Source organism: Rhinichthys klamathensis, unplaced genomic scaffold (assembly GCF_029890125.1).
Source record: "Rhinichthys klamathensis goyatoka isolate OS25496 unplaced genomic scaffold, OSU_Roscu_1.1 h1tg000631l_1, whole genome shotgun sequence".
In the NCBI taxonomy this organism is placed as follows: Eukaryota; Metazoa; Chordata; class Actinopteri; order Cypriniformes; family Leuciscidae; genus Rhinichthys; species Rhinichthys klamathensis.
In genome coordinates, this window is record NW_026607078.1 from 728,291 (window position 1) to 746,467 (window position 18,177).

General features: G+C 42.3%; 1 protein-coding gene across 2 annotated transcripts in view; it reads right to left on the minus strand.

The window, feature by feature from the left end:
* The window catches only part of LOC130076190 (desmocollin-1), a 163,218-nt gene that overhangs the window by 95,215 nt on the left and 49,826 nt on the right, over positions 1-18,177 (minus strand). For both annotated transcript variants that reach the window (XM_056241169.1, XM_056241170.1), the window contains exon 2: positions 4,425-6,147. In XM_056241169.1, the coding sequence (XP_056097144.1) occupies positions 4,425-5,888 (1,464 nt within the window). In that variant the 5' untranslated portion in view covers positions 5,889-6,147. The remainder of the gene's footprint in view (positions 1-4,424; positions 6,148-18,177) is intronic.

Sequence of the window (18,177 nt, forward strand, 5' to 3'; positions counted from 1 at the left end):
CGTGGTCAAAATTTTCCTCTGACACGGTGCTCCCAACACAGGACCCAGGGACCGGAACCACGGTTTCTTCCACATGATCAAAGAATGAAGGCATCTGCGCGTTACTTTGATCGTGCGAAAAGGGTTCCCCCTCGGGGAAAACCCTCTGGTCCTGAGCCACCACTGCAGGGCCCTCATATACAGCAGGCCAAAAGGAATAACGTTGGACGCTGCTGCAAGAAGACCCAGAACCCTTTGGAAATGTTTGACAGTGACAGCCTGGCCTAGTTTGATACTCGTTACTGTGGTCAGGATGGAGTCTATACGAGCGGGAGACAGCTGTGCCCGCATCGTGACTGAGTCCCAAACCACCCCCAGAAAAGTTGTTCTCTGTAGGGGAATTAACGAACTTTTCTTGACATTGAGCCTTAACCCCAAGCACTTCAGGTGATGCAGAACAACATCTCGATGTTGAACCGCCAACTCCAGCGACTGCGCCAGTATCAGCCAGTCGTCGATGTAGTTGAGGATGCGAATGCCTTGAAGTCTCAAAGGAGCAAGAGCAGCATCCATGCACTTCGTGAAGGTGCGAGGGGACAGTGCTAGGCCGAACGGAAGAACCCTGTATTGATACGCTACTCCCCCGAAAGCGAATCTCAGGAACTTCCTGTGCTGAGGAAGGATGGAGATATGGAAGTAAGCATCCTTTAGATCTATGGTGACAAACCAGTCCTCGGATCTGATTTGACTCACAATTAGAGGTATAGTTAACATTTTGAACCTGTATCTCCTCAGAGACCGATTCAATACCCTGAGATCTATAATCGGGCGCAACCCCCCATCCTTCTTGGGAACTATGAAGTGCCAACTGTAGAACCCGGTTTCCCAATCTTGAGGAGGAACACGTTCTATGGCCTCCTTTGCCAAGAGGGACTGAACTTCCTGTTCCATGACCTGACCCTGCTCTGGTTTGACCAGCGTATGAACCACTCCGCTGAATCGAGGTGGACGATATTCGAACTGAATTCTGTACCCTTTCTCTACTGTGAGCAGGACCCATTGAGATATATCTTGAAGACCCTTCCAGGTGTCTAGATAATCCACTAAGGGGATCAGCCTCTCGGGACTGACCTCTGGTCTTAAAATAGAAATATCGGTGACCTGAAGCATTTGACTGGCAGGAACTAACCGACTTAATATTCCTGCAGACCTCGTGAGAGGGAACACAATGCGCGGAGCCGCAGATTTTACGGGCGGACACTGCACCTTGCATTCGCTGGAAACCGATGCGTCCCGAAGCGCACGTGGCGGCGGGCAGCATACATCGATTTCCTGAGGGCTCCGTGAAGGAGCGAGCTGTTGTTGCTCGATCACGGAGGGGACCCCCCTCAGAGGCCTGCGCAACGCATCAGGACCTCTTTGACGAAGCCTTCCTAGCCTGAATGACAGTCCTCAGATCTGCCCTCGGTTTGGAAGACTTCGTTTGAGAGTGTTGCCCCTGGCTCCAGGCCTTCTTCGGGGGAGCACGAGAGGCAACACTCTCCTTCTGCTGCTGCAGGCGTGAGGAGCTGGCGGCTGCCTCATGGGACTGCCCCCTGGCAGCAGACCCATGAGACTTAGAACGACGGCGGGGGATAAGGTGTTTGAGTGCGGCTGACTGTCGTTTCGCTTCCTGGTACCTCTCGACGACAGTGTTGACTGCGTCGCCGAAGAGGCCAGTAGGCGAAATCGGGGCATCGAGGAGGAAAGCCCTGTCTTTATCCCCGATGCCCGACAGATTCAGCCACAGGTGTCTCTCCGTAGCTACCAATGCTGCCAGAGAACGGCCGATGGCACGGGCCGTCTCTTTGGTAGCACGGAGAGACAAGTCCACCGTACGACGCATCTCGCGAATATCGTCGTAGGCGACCTCCCCGCCGTCGTCCACCTCTTTGAGGAGGTCGGCCTGGTACGCCTGCAAAAGCCCCATAGTATGCAGGCATGCACCAGCCCGACCTGCCGCCATATAAGCTTTCCCAACCAAGGCCGAAGTGGTACGGCAGGGCTTGGAGGGAAGCGCCAGAGCTCTCAGGGACGATGCAGCATCGGGCGAGAGATGGTTTGCAAAAGCCTCTTCAACCCGTGGCATCGTCCCGTAGCCCCTCTCTCTCGACCCCATAATGGATGAATATAAATGAACATCGGGACTGGAAAGTCGAGAAGAGAAGGGCTTATTCCACGATCTCGACACCTCGGTGTGGAGATCAGTGAAAAACGGGAGACTCCGGCGCGAAGGCTGTGACCGGGCTTGCAGGAAGCGCTCATCAAGTTTACTTTTTTTAGTCGCTTCCTGCACTTCTGGGGGCCAATCGATATTTAATTTAGCCACAGCCCTGGTCACAACCTCCAGCAGCTCCTCAAAGGCAGGGGAATGTGGTGATGGAATTTCACAATCCCCTGCCCCGACGCTGAGAACATCTAAATCCTCGGATTCAGATAGTTCTAGCATCGGTTCCTCTCTGCGGTCGGGAGAAGCCGCAGGGCGGGCTCCCGAACCGTGAGCGGGAACATGAGAACTGGCCGATGAATGCTGAGAAAGAGCCGAAGCTGTCTCAACATTATCAGCCAGATCCTTTTGCGATCCCCATGAATGCAAGCGCCGCGCTGCCTCGACAGACGCGGGACCTGATCCATGGGGAGCGCGAGCCTGGCCTGATTCATCGAACAGGCTCAGGCGGGAGCGGAGCGTTCTTAAGGGCAATGTTTCACAGTTTGCACAGGCAGCGCCCTCAAACGCTGCCCGAGCATGCTCCACACCCAAACAAACAACACAGAGCTCGTGTGTGTCACCCTCGCTTAAATAGCGTGGGCAAGGGGACGCACACTGTCTGAACTGTTTCACAGTCTTCTCCATCACAATACCTTTGCTTTACCGAACAAACAACACCAAATAAGACAGACAGATTTCACATATAACGCTTTGCTGAAGGACAAAAGCTGCCGCTTCCGGGTTCCGGCGCCCGTTTTATAGTTCCGCTCACCGTCACCTACGACGTCACGGCTGACGTCATCACGCAGCACCAATCAGGATTGGACTAGTTTTATTCAGGCTTCAGACGCGTCATGCTAAGGGCATTCCCCGTAGTGTCGATTTCGACGCAGCGGAGTTCCCTCGGAAGGGAACAATGATATAGTTTATAGTTTAGTATATATAGTTTTGTTTGACATTTTCAGTCACTGCATAATTAAAAAATATATACATTTTTGTAATTTCATCATTTTGATAGTTATTTATTCTAAAGATCATGATTAAGAATGTATGTCTAAGGTCCTAAATTTTGACACCTCCAAACTGGGTCAGTAACAGAGAATGAGGGCAGGTAACGCAAACTTTTCATGCTTCACCACCAGGCTTTTGATATTCTGATGAGAAGAGCAATTGTTCGCAGCACATGCATACTGTAGCTTTAGCAGAGTAGAATCAGTGGCTGATTAAGAGGCTGATTGAAACATTATTCTGTGACCTGCAGAGTTCGGCTTCCTCAATCCTCAGGATTTAAACAGACAAAGATAGCAAGAAAAAAAGACTGGGATAATGTGTCTAATGCTATTTAGATCATTGATGTGATAAACGTTCAGACATGATGTTCTGTGGGAGACGTCTTTCAGTCTCAGTGTGTGAGCTTTTCTTTCTCCAATTCGCTTTGTTGAGGGTCACACTGGTTAGTGATCTTTGATTTGATCAGCTCATTATTTAATTAGGATAAGTGGTTATTTAGATATATTCAAAATAATGTCTATTAATAAAAGTTGATAGCAATGAGTTGTGTCATCATCATCAAACTATTTACAGAAGAATGTTTTGTTCATAAAATGATTGTCAATGGGGGCCAAAATAACACTGGACCTCAGTCTTTCATTGTATGGACTTCCTTTCTTTGTGTTTCACTATTCTTCAAAATTTTGGGGTCAGCAAGATTTTTTTTCAAAGAAATGAATATTTTTTCAGCAAAGATGCATTAAATTGATCAAAAGTGCCAGTTAAAACATGTATAATGTTACAAAAGATTTCAATTTCAAATAACAGCTGCTGTTTTGAACTTTCTATTCACCAAAGACTCCTGATAATGTTTCTTGAACAACAAATCAGCATATAAGAATGATTTCTGAATGATCAAGTAACACTAATGACTGGAGCAATGGCTGCTGAAAATTCAGTTCTGCCATCACAGGAATAAATTACATTTTGTAATATATTAAAATGGAAAATAACTTTAATTGTAATATTTTTTCACAATATTATGGATTTTACAGTATTTTTGATCAAATAAATAGACTTTAAAAAATAAGAAAATTCTTACTGACCCTAAAAATTTGCTACATGCCTGTATTGACGTGGCAGTGAGTAAATGAAAGTAATTTTTTGACTAAACCATCCCTTTAATAGAATCATAATGGGTTCTTACCCTTCCAATGAGCACTGGTTCTGGACCAGCATACTCCTCAATGACAAAGAACTGGTTCCAGATCCAGCTTCGTCGTCTTCTAGATCGAGCGATTTCCCCTTTTTGTTGATTCCGCCCCTCATCTTCATCCTCATCCATTTCCTGGAAAACAAGGCCCTGTCCACCTCTGCCAAGGCGAGAGTCCACAGTCATCTCTCCGCTCTCCTCCACTTCCTTCCTTCCCCATTCTGGATCTGGTGGGAGTTTTAGGATGTGACTGCTGTCAATGGGTTCTGAAATTTTAATCAATGGATTCTGAGTGACACTGAATGGCATAAGAGTGCTCTGATCTGATTCATCTTCAACATCAAGACTCCTCTCAGTCAATGAGCTGAAAATGTCAGGCCGAAGTCCTGAGTCGATCTGAGACGGAGTGTGTGATATGCCCATATCTCTCTGACCAGCGAAGGGATTCGTCTCGGTGCTGGGCATGATCTCACTTTGGGGAGTTGATGCTATGTGAGTCGTGAAGTGTTTGTACTTCCATGAAGCAGTTACTGGAACACCTCTCACCTCCAATTTTCTGTCCTCCTCTCCTAGATCCATATTGAATCCGCTAAATTGTTTAAAGAGAGTGTGAACAGTTTGATCCGAATTTAGACTGGCATTTGTAAAAGTGCTTGAATGTAGCTCCGCAGTCTGGTTATCCATGTTATACAGTTCAGGAGTGCCGTTCATTTCTTGTTTTTTCAGTTTGAGTGCCTCCATCTGACTGTGATCCATGTTGATCAGATCCCTTTTCCTGCTGTGACTAATTTTTCCTAGAATATTTAGACCTGGAACACTCTTAAGCTGGGAATTCACAATCCGTACAAGGCTCTCTTTAGATATTAGTTTTAATAAGCTTCCAGTGAGATTCAATTTTCGAGGCGAATCTGGAGTGACTATCTTTGTACCAGCTGTAGTGTGAATGGCAAAATTTGAACTCATTCTGGATCTTGAAGGGATTTTGAATCTTGTTCTATTGAAGCGCATGCCAGAGGTTGGCCTGTGGTGCTTTGGGATCCATTTCTCAACTCTTCCGCCTTTCCTTGTGTTATTTCTGCTCCTTTTTAACTCTAAAATGTCTCTAGAGTCATCAATTGGTGCTTGTACCTTAAAATCCGCTTGACCTGAGTCTTCATTTATTTGTACAGGTGGTTTGGCATTGAACCCAACAAAGCTTTCCTTGGTGAAGACGGGAGAAGCTCCATGGCTCTGGTGAGTTGTAATCTGCTCTTCAATTTCCTCAGGAGCAATCAGTTCTTTGAGTCTTGTCATTGTATTTCCATTCCTCTCCAAACTTGCATCCCATTGGTCAGTTGCTCCATTTTCTGTATGCTGGGTCTGAATTGAGCTCACCCCTCTTCTCCGAATAATCTTACTGACACAGGCTCCTCCTACAAAACAGAGGGACACCAATAGGAGCAGCCTTCTATCAATCATGTCGTCTTATTGTGATGTATTAATTTAAACAACAACTGATGAAAAGACGTGTTCGCTTTCCAGTTGTCTTCATTCTTTCGTCTTTCTCTTCTCACTCTCCTTCACTTATTCCTCCATTACACCACCTTCATCCAGCTCTGGAGAGTGTACGTCAGTCACTGTTGTGTTCACTTTATGTATCTCCCTCTATCTAGCAGAGCTTCTGTGTTTTAGTGCCGGTGAAACGCTTTACTCAGTTTCCCACAGAGGGTTGGATGCCCTGAGAGAAAAGATAAAGATAATTAAGTTAAAACTTTAATCATTGCGGTATGTTAATTAAAAGTGGAACGACATGGCAAAGTAGCAGAACACACAGCCAGGCTGATTCATTAACGTATGAGTAATAATCGCAAGACAGTAACGTCGGCATCATCATTACAATTCAATATGAGCCAAGGTGGCTGATATTTTCTTGTACTGCCAGATGTCTAAGGCATCATCAGAAGGCTTATAGGAAAATTGTGTTATGGCATTTCATTTGTGCTTATCGGAGACAGGTCTGGTCGGCAGCGCACACAGTGGCGCTCCAGATCTTATATCTGAGTCTACTGTGTAATAAAAGCAAAATTGTCTACTGTAGCAGGCGGAGCCAGCGGGGCGCTGTGGGACCATGGACGATGCGTTATATGCGAAAAGACATTTAGCTTCAGGTAAATATCGCTAAATTTAGACTTTCAAAGATTTAATATAAATAAATAACAAATAAATAACACAAATAAATAAATAAAGAGATACACATACATAAATAATTGATGCTCTTATTGGCTTGTATATATGTTCAATCCCTTTCACATCAGTGGTGCTTTGATATATCTTGGGTCAAAGTACAAGATGGCTTCAAATGATTTACAATAAGACAAAACAAGCTTGAAAATAAGCTCAAACAGGCAGACCAGGGATCTCATGGTCTTTGAAAACCTGGAATTTTGAAGGAAGTATGAAGGAATTTTAAAAGTGTGAATTCAAGACCTGGAAAAGTCATGGAAATGAATAAAACCTTATAAATGATAACAGGACAGTGGCATTAACACCAGTGATCATGTAGCGCCTGGAAAGACTGGTCCTCAATTACATCAAGACTGCTCTCCCCCCCACTTACAGTTATCGCCAGTACCGTTATATTGCGACACCCCTAGTGTGTTCAGTACCATGCAATGACAATAAAAGGAATCTTAATCGTAATATTAATCTTAAAGTTATGGAAAATGTAGTTTTTGGGGATAGAAATTGCTATTTGTGAGTAAAACCAAGTAATCACAAATGACTAGAAAAGTCATAAAAAGTGTATTTAAAAAGTGTAAACCCTGAAAATTATTCAGTTATTGAAACTATCTTAATTAATTAAATGATCTTAATATACTTCCACTCCCAGTTTCTTTAAATAAAAAGGTTTAAAATTAGCTATTTTTATTACAGTAAGGCCTGGTTTCACAAACATGGCTTAGATTAAGCCAGGATTTGGCCTTAGTTCAATTAGGATATTTAAATTGCTTTTTGTGGCGAGCAGGACGGGGCAGAGGGCCGTAAGAAATTAATAATAAATTAATGATTAATAATGAGCGACACCTGCGCGACGCACCGGTCTCGTATCTCTCACGGAGGAGCGGAAGCATAAAAGGAGGAGCGACGACAGTGAAGGACGAGAGAGGACAGGCCTGGGGCCTGATGTATAAACGTTGCGTACGCATTTTTCCACGCACATATCGGGATTTATAAAAAATAAACTTGGCGTAAATAAGTGCGCACCGTAAGGATGCTCTTGACCGTGCGTACGCACATTCTGGAGACAAAGGGAATTGGCGACACCGATGGTGAGCTGGAGTTAAATGTCTTTTTGGTCACTTTTAGACAGAAAATTTAAAGAAAATGATACATATACAGAAAGATAATAAAAATATTATTTCACTTTGAAGCTAATATCCATCCCTTCTTAAATGTCTGCGCCAGTGAGCGCGTTGGGCCTTTAGTGAAACTGACAAATGTGTAGGCTATCTAACGGCAGATTAAGTAAAACCGTAAATCTTCATTATGAGTCCTAATCATAAATACAGTGCATGTTCACAATAAAAGTTTAAATAAATAAAAAAATGATTTAAACCAAGCTTTACTCCTGATATAAACATTTAGATTAAATATTCCATTCTCATTAATTGAGTTAAACACTTAAATTGCATGAAATCATTACTGAGAAGTTACAACATTTTTTTTATATTCAATCAATAGAAATATTTGTAGTGGATGCAATGCTTTTGACCACTTTTCCTGTAGCATGCTGTGTTTAAATGTTTTACAGAGATAATTGCTTATCATGATAATAGCAGATTGCCTGAGAAAATATTTTCGTGGAAATTATGCACAATAAGGCCTATCTGTATCTGTCCATTAAAAATATAAATCAATTAAAAATACTATTTGGCCAGTGGAAAAGATTGAGAAAAACTTTCGCTGAAATGTATTTTATACTATTTGATTGATTTATTCAAAAACAAGGCAAGGATAGGCTACTAAATGATTTTTATTAATGTAATGTGAAGGCACATCCATATTTCATATTTTCCTAATGTCTTGTACCGTTAAACATGTTATCACGTGGATTAATAATCATATGCAAATGATATGCAGATGAGGATATGCATAGTAAAACTAGGCGTTGTAAGCTTCATATATGGTTATTTCGGGGTGGAGACGCATGTGCGCACAATTTTCCGCTGGCTGGGATTTATAAAGTGAATTCTGCGCAGGTTCTGGCGTACGAACGGTTTTATAAGTCGGAATATTTTTTTGCGTACGCCATTTTTGGCTTTCGGGCGCACGTACAGTTTTAGTAAGGATTCTACGCACAGTTTATAAATGAGGCCCCTGGACTTTACGTTGTTTTGTTTATGTTTTATTGTGTGTGTGCACGGCAGTCGGCCGTGAGGGGCTGCCGTCTTTACTTTGTTTTTGTATTTGTTTATTTATTAAAGTTAAATGTTCGCTGGTTCCTGCCTCCTTCTTCCCATTTTATTTTTTTTCTTCATTTAACAGGGACCATACAGTTAAACATAGTTACAATACAAAGCTTGTAACTGATGCACAGCATATGGTTTGTAGCTAATGCTAATTTTCAACTCCTGTCCCTGGTTGTGTCACGGGGTGGTTCAGGAAGGACAGGAGCGGCAGGTATAATCCAAAAACGAGTTTAATTCACAAGACAGGCAGACAGGCAAACGGGTGCAACAGCGTGTGAACACGTAACAAAGTGTAACACACAAACAATACCGGACACTGAACTGAAGACAGGCAGGAACTAAATACACAGATGATTGATACAAATGACAGGTAGCTGTGAGGGAGGTAATCAGTGTCCATGGATACAGATTGGTGGCGGGAAACTCAGACAGGGGAACACACGTGGAAATCAAAACAAACTGAAAGTCCAAAGAGCCTAATGGTGACATAACGCCCCCCTCCGGCCAGGTGCGTCCTCGCACCGTAACGCAATAACGAAGGGAGGACCGGAGGAGGTTCTGGTGGTGGACGAGGTGATGGTGAAGTGCAGAAACGAGGCTGGAGTGACAGGATAGTGAAGGGATGACGACGATCCCCTGACGGCATGGATGGAGATGGCCTGGTGGCGCAGACCCAGAGCCGTCCAGTACCGACAGCCCACGGCAGAGTAGAAGGAGGGAAGAGACCAGGTGGCGAGGAGGCTGACGGTAGCTGGGGGATGACCGACGGAGACTCGGCGGCAGAATCCATCGGCGCAGACGGAGAGCCTGTGGACTCAAACGACATCGCTGGACTGGGAGACCTAGGCGACATCGCGGCGACGAGCGCTGAAGGTGGAGCCAGAGTACCCGAGAGCAGAGACGAAGTCGGTGTGAGGGAGGACAGAGGTGACGCCGAGGGGAAGGAGGAGCCCGCTGTAGCCGAAGGGGTGGAGGGACGGAGCGTAGCGGACAGACCGTAAGTCCGTGGCGAAGGCAGAGTGACGACTGACCAAGGGGGAGCCGGCAGGACGAGGGAACCCGATGTAGCCGATGGTTCGAGGGTCTCTGGTGGAGGCGCAGGTGGGAGGAGCCAAGACGGAGCCGGCAGGTCAACAGGCTGAGATGGAGTGCAGAGGACCAAGGCTGGAGGCGGAGCCAGGGGATCCTCATGCCCGAGTGCTGTGGATGGATGGCTGACCTGCGACTCGACATCAGGGGCCCTCCCCAGAGATGAAGCAGGGCTGCTAACATCCAGCAGCGGCGGGGCTGGAGGACTGGCTGAGCTTAGATGAGAAGAGGTATTAGACAGGTTGATGACAGGGTAGATACAGTCACTGGATAGTTCTGAAGACAACGAAGATGCAGATGACGGGTGGGATAGGGTGGGAAACGGTGTTTCCTCCGAGGAATTTTTCAGCCAGTCCTCATGATCCGTCGATTGGGTTCCCTCGCCCGCAGATGTCGTGGGCTCACACCCCTGGTAAGACTCTTGTTGGAGCTCCTCCTCCGGGGCGAGGGTCAGCTCTGTCCTCTTTGTCTCGGGCTCAGGCTGGCGCGTTGCGGCGGGTGGTAGCTCTCCGTCTGCGGGGGGCACGCACGAGTTCTCCGCGGTCGAGGATGGTAATCCGGGCTCTGGGTCTGGCTGTGTTATGAATCGGGGTGCGACGCTCTCCAGACACCTGATGAAGGCCTCCTTCCAGTTCAGGTTAGAGGTGTCTGGGAGGTCGATATGCTGATGGAAGTTGGCCCCGATCCAGAACAGGTTCTTCAGGGTTTCGTCGTCGAGGGGGCTGGTGACTGCAAGGTAAACAAAATCTCTGGTGAAAGACAAAAAGTTCTTGCTCTTCTCAGCGAGCTGGATAAAATCAATATTATCCTTTTTTTTTTTGTTGGTCCGGTATTCTGTCACGGGGTGGTTCAGGAAGGACAGGAGCGGCAGGTATAATCCAAAAACGAGTTTAATTCACAAGACAGGCAGACAGGCAAACGGGTGCAACTGCGTGTGAACACGTAACAAAGTGTAACACACAAACAATACCGGACACTGAACTGAAGACAGGCAGGAACTAAATACACAGATGATTGATACAAATGACAGGCAGCTGTGAGGTCAGTGTCCATGGATACAGATTGGTGGCGGGAAACTCAGACAGGGGAACACACGTGGAAATCAAAACAAACTGAAAGTCCAAAGAGCCTAATGGTGACAGGTTGGGCATTTCTAAGTACATTATAAAAAGATACATACAAATAGAAAACATTCACATTTCTTCACACACACACACACACACACACACACACACACACACACACACACACACACACACACACACACACACACACACACACACACACACACACACACACACACACAACCAGAAAAATAAAAATAGTTAAAAATGGTTATAGTTTTGGTTTGCCTTTAGCCACAACTTAATCCTGGAAGTGACAACGAACATAACAACGAACTGCGTTACACTTTTATAAACATGCCTTAAAAAATCTAATTCAAGCATGTCCTTACTAAGGTCATCCATTTTCCTTCAGTGAATGCAACTTAACACCTAAAAAAACTCACCAAACATTTGAGTATATTTTTGGTGAAATGAATGACAGACTTCTCAAGCATTCAAGCATGCAGTCGGTGATGCATCATTTCACAGGTTGATTTTTGCAATTACCTGGAACCGAAGCTGTTTCTAGCACAATACATTAGGAACTGTGCAATTTTACAGTTTAAGTTTGATGTTGAATGAGGCTGTCTGATTTGTATAGACATGAACAATGAGGCACTGCAGTGTGAGTTGTGTTTATGAAGAGTAATGAACAGTAAGTTGAATGGTGGTTATGATAAAACTGCATAACATTGCATGGTGGGTTGTGTATGTGCAAAGAGAGGCCCTCCCTGTGGGATGTATAATTGCAAAACCATGAACTGTGGACTATATACAGTAACTACAGAACTACTTTCACCCAAGAACAGTGTGTTGTGATTACAGTCCTAGAAAGTGCATAAAGCCATCCATTCAAACCAAAAATGGTGAATGGTGGAGAGTGAGCAAACGGACAGTATTACAGATTTACCTGCGGGGGAATGCACTAGGGCTTCTAAACTACACTTAACCCTGGGTTAATGTCTTTTTAAACACCAGGTAAAGTCCAGTTTTAACCCTGGGTTAATCAACGTTTCACTTGTGATTTTATAAAGGGATTTAGCACTGATATTGCAAGTATAACCCCAAAATATTGCACTAAATGCATACAATATGATGCTAGAATGCCATGGGGAGTTGTTTAGCAACAGACAACCATTCATAACCAGCCTCAGTACTTGCCTCTTTCAATATTCGTGTGCTTCGTACAGTTGCAGAAAATATCCATGCCCCATATCTAAGGGAAACAGTAACGACAAATGTGCTTAAGTAAAAATTCATCCAATCTATTTTTTAAATGCATGTTATTGCTCTTATTGTGAATGATTCATTCATGCATACGTTTAATTTTCTTCTTGAGCTCATAATTTTTAATCAAAATGTCATAACTTGATCTTTTGTACTATACAATTCAGAAGAAAAGTTCTGTCGCTACTTCTGTTTTATCACAACTTTAACTGGATAAAGACACACTTATTATTTTGAGGTATGTTTCAGAAGACACAAGACAACCCGAGCAGAGACACGATGACATTCCTAGAAATAGACAAGCAGTTATTAATACAGGTCATGTCCTGTCAATCAATGTTAATGACCTCATGCATATGCAAATAAGAACTTTAACCCAGCATTAACAAACGCACAGTGTGAAATCTATGAATTAATAACCATGAATAAAGTATGCAGTGTTGCCAAGTCCACGGTTTTTCCATGGAATTGGGCTACTTTTATACTATTGCCGCGGGTTGTTTTTATATTCCGTGGGTTGAAGCGACACCCCACCCCCGGAACACAATTATGCTAGTTTTGGCTGTGATTGGGCTAGTTTTGATTAACAATTGGACTGTTTTTTTTTTTGTGCAAACCTGGCAACCCTGAAAGTATGAACAGTGTGAAACATGAATAAAATAACCAAGGACTACATTAACCAAGTGTAAGAAGAAGCCCAGCTGTGATTCACATAATTGCAGAGTAATGCGTTTGTATGTTATGCATGTCTGCTGTAAATGCTATGACATGCAAGTAAAGTAGCAGCGCTCTTGGTTTTGTCAACATGCCCACTGTATAACAGAGTCCTGCGTATCCTCACAGGATCCCCAAAATTCCTGGTTCCCCCTCCCTCCTGATTATTCACACAAGCCTTCATTCCTTAACAAATATTCCTCCCATCTCCTAAAAGCTTTTCTGTTCATGTTATATTTTCTCTTTCGTCACCTCCTCCCACTCACCACCTGTCTCTCTCTGCCTCTCTCTTTCCATTTATCGGCATTGTTTTAATATGTTATCCTCTGCTTCTCTTTCCTTTTCTTCGGCTACCTCCACGTCAATCATGATTGTTCTTTAACCTCTCTCACCTTCTGCGCTTTGACTCGCTTCGATCAATCAGCCAATCTCCGCATTGACATTGGGATTGACGGCTGTCTGGCACCTGCACTGATTCCTAAACGAAATGAACCTGTAGCTGAGAGTCTTACCGGTGATTCTTATAGATTATACAAATGAAAACACGTTAACATGCTACAACGGGATCCAAGTCTGCCCAGCAGCAGATTTATACAATGGACAAACTAAACAGCTGTTTGCAGGGTATATAGCAGTTAAGGTTCATACAAAAATGGATTTGTTTTTGCTGGAACAACAGATGAATATGTGCCAAACAAATCATTCATTCAGATAGAGATAGGAAACTGCTGATAGATTGTTGTGGTCTGAATTTAACAAGCTTGAAAACAATGGTGAAGCAAAAATTGCAGAGGCAGTGAAACGTTCTTGCCAGCAGTGACAGTTTCTTTAGATTAGATTCATTAGATAGGAACTTTTTTCACGCTGGCTGACTTATTATTGATGGCTAGACGGTCACAACTTGGGCACAGATTTGGATATGGATAGTAGAGACAAGTTTATAGGCAATAGACTGTAGAATAGAGCCTAATAATATTTGTAGTGATGTTGGCTGAATATAATGTAAAAATGCAATAAAAGTCTGGTGTGTCATTTTTCATAAGACACAACAGCTGTTTCTTTTTAAAAATCAGGGGTTTTTTTTTTTTTTCAGTTACAGTACAGATGTTACATTTTATGAAATCAAACTGACTTTATACATGGATTTAAATGCATTAATTTTGCACTGTATAAAATAAAAAATGAGAACAGGGATTTTTCAAATATAATCATTAAACTCAAGTGTATTATTTGGACATTTATAGTAATAAAAAAAATATGATACTTAATTTATCCAGAATTGTGTTTCACTAATTCATTGAATCAAAATAGTTTATTTGTAATCTTTAACCTAAACATAATAACATCCTCTGAAAAAACTTTTCTTTGCTCGAAAAAAATAGCACGACATGCATGAATGTTTCGCTAATCAGCTCTATCATATTCGGGTCTTTAGCGACCCGGATCTATAACACGGATGGAACTCTAACTTACAAGTCGTGACTAGTGATAATATAAAACTCTCCTGATATTAGAGTAACAAGAAGAATAAAATAAAGCATATTTTGTTACATTTTGGTGCTTGGAAGGGTTCAGTTTGAGAATATGTTTTATAACCATCATCACTGTCCTCGTCAGAGCTCATACCTCAGTTCATTCAGCATCTGGCTCATATTCGCGAACATATTCTCAAAAAAACTATCAATTTCAAATATTTTCATCGCTGACAGCTCTTCACCAGATCCACCATAAAGTGTGACAGTGACACTAATATTTGATTGCATTCAGTACTTGCTCTGCAGTAAATCACTGAGCCATTTCAAGTTTTGCTGATGATACTTCCTATTTTTTAAACGTCACTTCATCATCGTGTATCACATTTCCACCGTGTGGAATAAAGGTGAATTGCACTATTCAGATAAACTAAAGAAAAAAATACACTTACACTGTTACGCACCTCGGGTCGTTAGCGACCCTATACAATTTTTTATAAAAAATGTATGGGAAAGGCATCCTTTTATAATTGTATTCTTTTTTCTTTTTATATTATTTATAATGAATTGATTGAGGAATACTAAAAGGTCGATGTCTAACTTTAAAAAAATAAATGAGGAGGTGGATATGAAAATGACCTCCCGGGTAACTAAAGACTAAAGGTATGCGTTTAAGGGTTAATATTTACTAAAAGCTGCTTTAGAAAACGTAGGTTCGGTTTGACTCCATTCTGCTACGGTAACAACCACTTTTAACAATATAATCAATTCACATCATTCAAATATTTTTTATTCTATGAATATTGTTACTCATTAGGAAAGTAAAATAGGTTACAAATGGCAATTCGCTTTAAAACAAACTAAAAATATTTAATTGGTTATTTCACATAGGTAAAAAAAAACCTGTTCTCTGTGATTTAAAATGCAGTCAAAATAGGAAAACAAAAACCAGATATCACATTTTAGTTTTTCGGCTGTTAGATATAGTGATAATATGCAGTACGTACAAGCCTTCAGAGTGACAAGGAAATAATTGATCTTTGCCTGCCTGCCTATATATCTACTTGTGCATTTGTAGTTTGGCAAGTCAGTGTTAAAAAAAAACCTACATGATTAGATCTAGTTAGTAGCTCCAGACATCAAACAAATAACCTACTCTAATCTAATCATAGGTGGGAAAGAAGTTGCAGTCTAGAAAGATCTGGTTTCTAACACAAAGGTCGCTGGTTTATTTCCAGGAAGGTGTGTCCCACTGGACAGGTTCTGTGACAGCACTCTTGCTCTAGCACTGTTGTGCTCCTGAGTGAGACACTTAACCTCGCTCTGCCCCTGACTAAGGCTCTTAACACCAGCTTGTTTAAGTGTCTCTGCTCCAGGCAGACTGTCCCTCCAATTACAGTGTTACTTTAAATAAAATGTCTGCAAAATGACAAGTAACCATGCTGAATACATTAAAAATCGGTGTATCTTAATAACACAGTTTTCATGCTCCAGTCCCCAAAATATGCACATAGAGAATCATAAGTAGCTCAAAGTGTCTTTGCTTATTTCACTCAGCCTATTTACTCACCCATCTACAGGATACAAATAAAAGCTCCCACTTGTGATTCAAAATTATGCCCTGCGTTAGCCTGAATAGGTCTAGTAGGCTAACACATCTTACTTCAGCAGAAAAAAAGGTTATCCATTACAATATTTCTGGAAAATTTGGTTTTTCATTAGGTGTTTTGATGCTGCTCTGCCTACGCTCCACATATGGAGCCAAGTGACAAAAAAAGAGGAATTTCTTAAGGCTACAAAAAGCTACAAAGAGCCCTTTCTAGGGCAGAAATCAATAAAGCTGTTGCCAACTTGAAGAATGAAGAAGAATTAAGCAGTAAAGTAAGCAAACTCAGCAAACTAATACCTCTGCTAAATGTTAATCACTCTTATGCTCATGGGCAGCATTTTGTATGAAAAGTGGATGGGATGATGGCACCTGAACGGTCATGGAGACAGCTCATGAATATTAATACGATTATGCAAAAATATTTTAAAATAGAATATATGTTCAATTAAAAAAAAAAAAATTCATTTAAACAACAATTTCCACCACATGCTGAGTGGTAATTCAACATAAAACTGAATCTATTTGACAAAGCGATCATTCTTGTCGACCAATTCAAGTGCTTAATTTAAAATTGTGATATATTTATATGAAAACCATGGAAACATTTTCGCTTTGAATACATGGGTTTGGGGTTCTGATTTGCCCTAAAGTTAGTTTTTGTTTTAATAAACGCAGTAACATTTATTTTAGTGCTGTCCATTTAACCACCAGTTAGTGTAGTTAATTATTAAGAAAGTAACATGAAAAAAAATGTATGCAATTCATCATGCCGCTTTGCCGCATGACCTGTGTGTAAATTCCATAATAAAAATTTCCATTAAAGCCAGTCAAGCTTGAAGTAGTATTTTATTTCGCTGCTACGGACCAACTATGATAAATATAATATAATATAATAATATTCTAAAATATAGAAAAGCAATAGTGAGTGAAGCAATAAATAAGCATTAATTGTCACACATGTAGTTGTGTGTAAAAGGCACAATTGTTACTATCCTTGCCACAATTTCCATTGTATTAAACATCCCTGTTGCAAGCTAGCCTATTTCATAAAGTGGTGGGGATGTGAAATGATGCCATATTCCCGTTCAATAATTGCTCATGGCTCTTGCCCACACGAAGGGCGTAAAATGCAGGTGGTTGGATTTCGCTATTGTCATGGCACCAGGGCAACATGCTGAGAGCGTAGAGGAAACCAGCGTATAGACACTGTCACATCTGCGGTGGGAGTGTACTCTTGCTCGACACGAACAGCATATGCGAGGGAGACAGACTGAGCATAATGTCCCCGTCACTATGTGGTCTCTGATGCTAAATCAATGCAGGGCAAAAGTGTACGGCTGAAGGTGTCGGGAGCACTCGCTCTTTAAGCTGGAGTGTGTGTGAGTGTGAACAGCAGAACGTGACAGCATCCGATCACTTTGAGGCTTTCCTTTCACTTCATGCGACATGCATCCATACGCCCCCTGGACAATCAGAGTATCTCACTGAACTGATTAATTGGGGCCATAAATAGTTTTAATAAATTTTTCTTTTCCCCAGGGCTTCGGAATCCCTTGGTTCGTTAGTATTGGAGCCAGATCTTTTTCATCGATCGCTGGAACCCGTGGTGCAGTGAAGGCTGTCACCAACTTAACGAGACTGAAAATTTTAATTACGATTCTCATCCGTATTCCTAGCTCGCCATTTATTTCTCACTCACACACATAACACTTACCCCAAAAAACACTGTTCTCAACCAGAAAGCCAGAAACATATTCAGTCGGACATTGTGCAACATATAGGCTACGCTCCGTTCCAAAACATGCTTTGGGCGTGTAAGAAATACGCACGCTCTCAAAGTGAGGGCTGTTAAAAAAGTAGGAAAGTTAAAGGATTAGTTCACCCAAAAACTTAAATTTTGTAATTACTTACTCACCCTCATGTTGTTCCAAACCTGTATGAGTTTCTTTCTTACATTGGACACAAAAGAAGATATTTTGAAGAATGTTGGTAGGGGTGTAACGGTTCACAAAATTCACGGTTCGGTTCGATACGATACACTTGTGTCACGGTTCAGTTCGGTTCGGTACGCTTTCGATACAG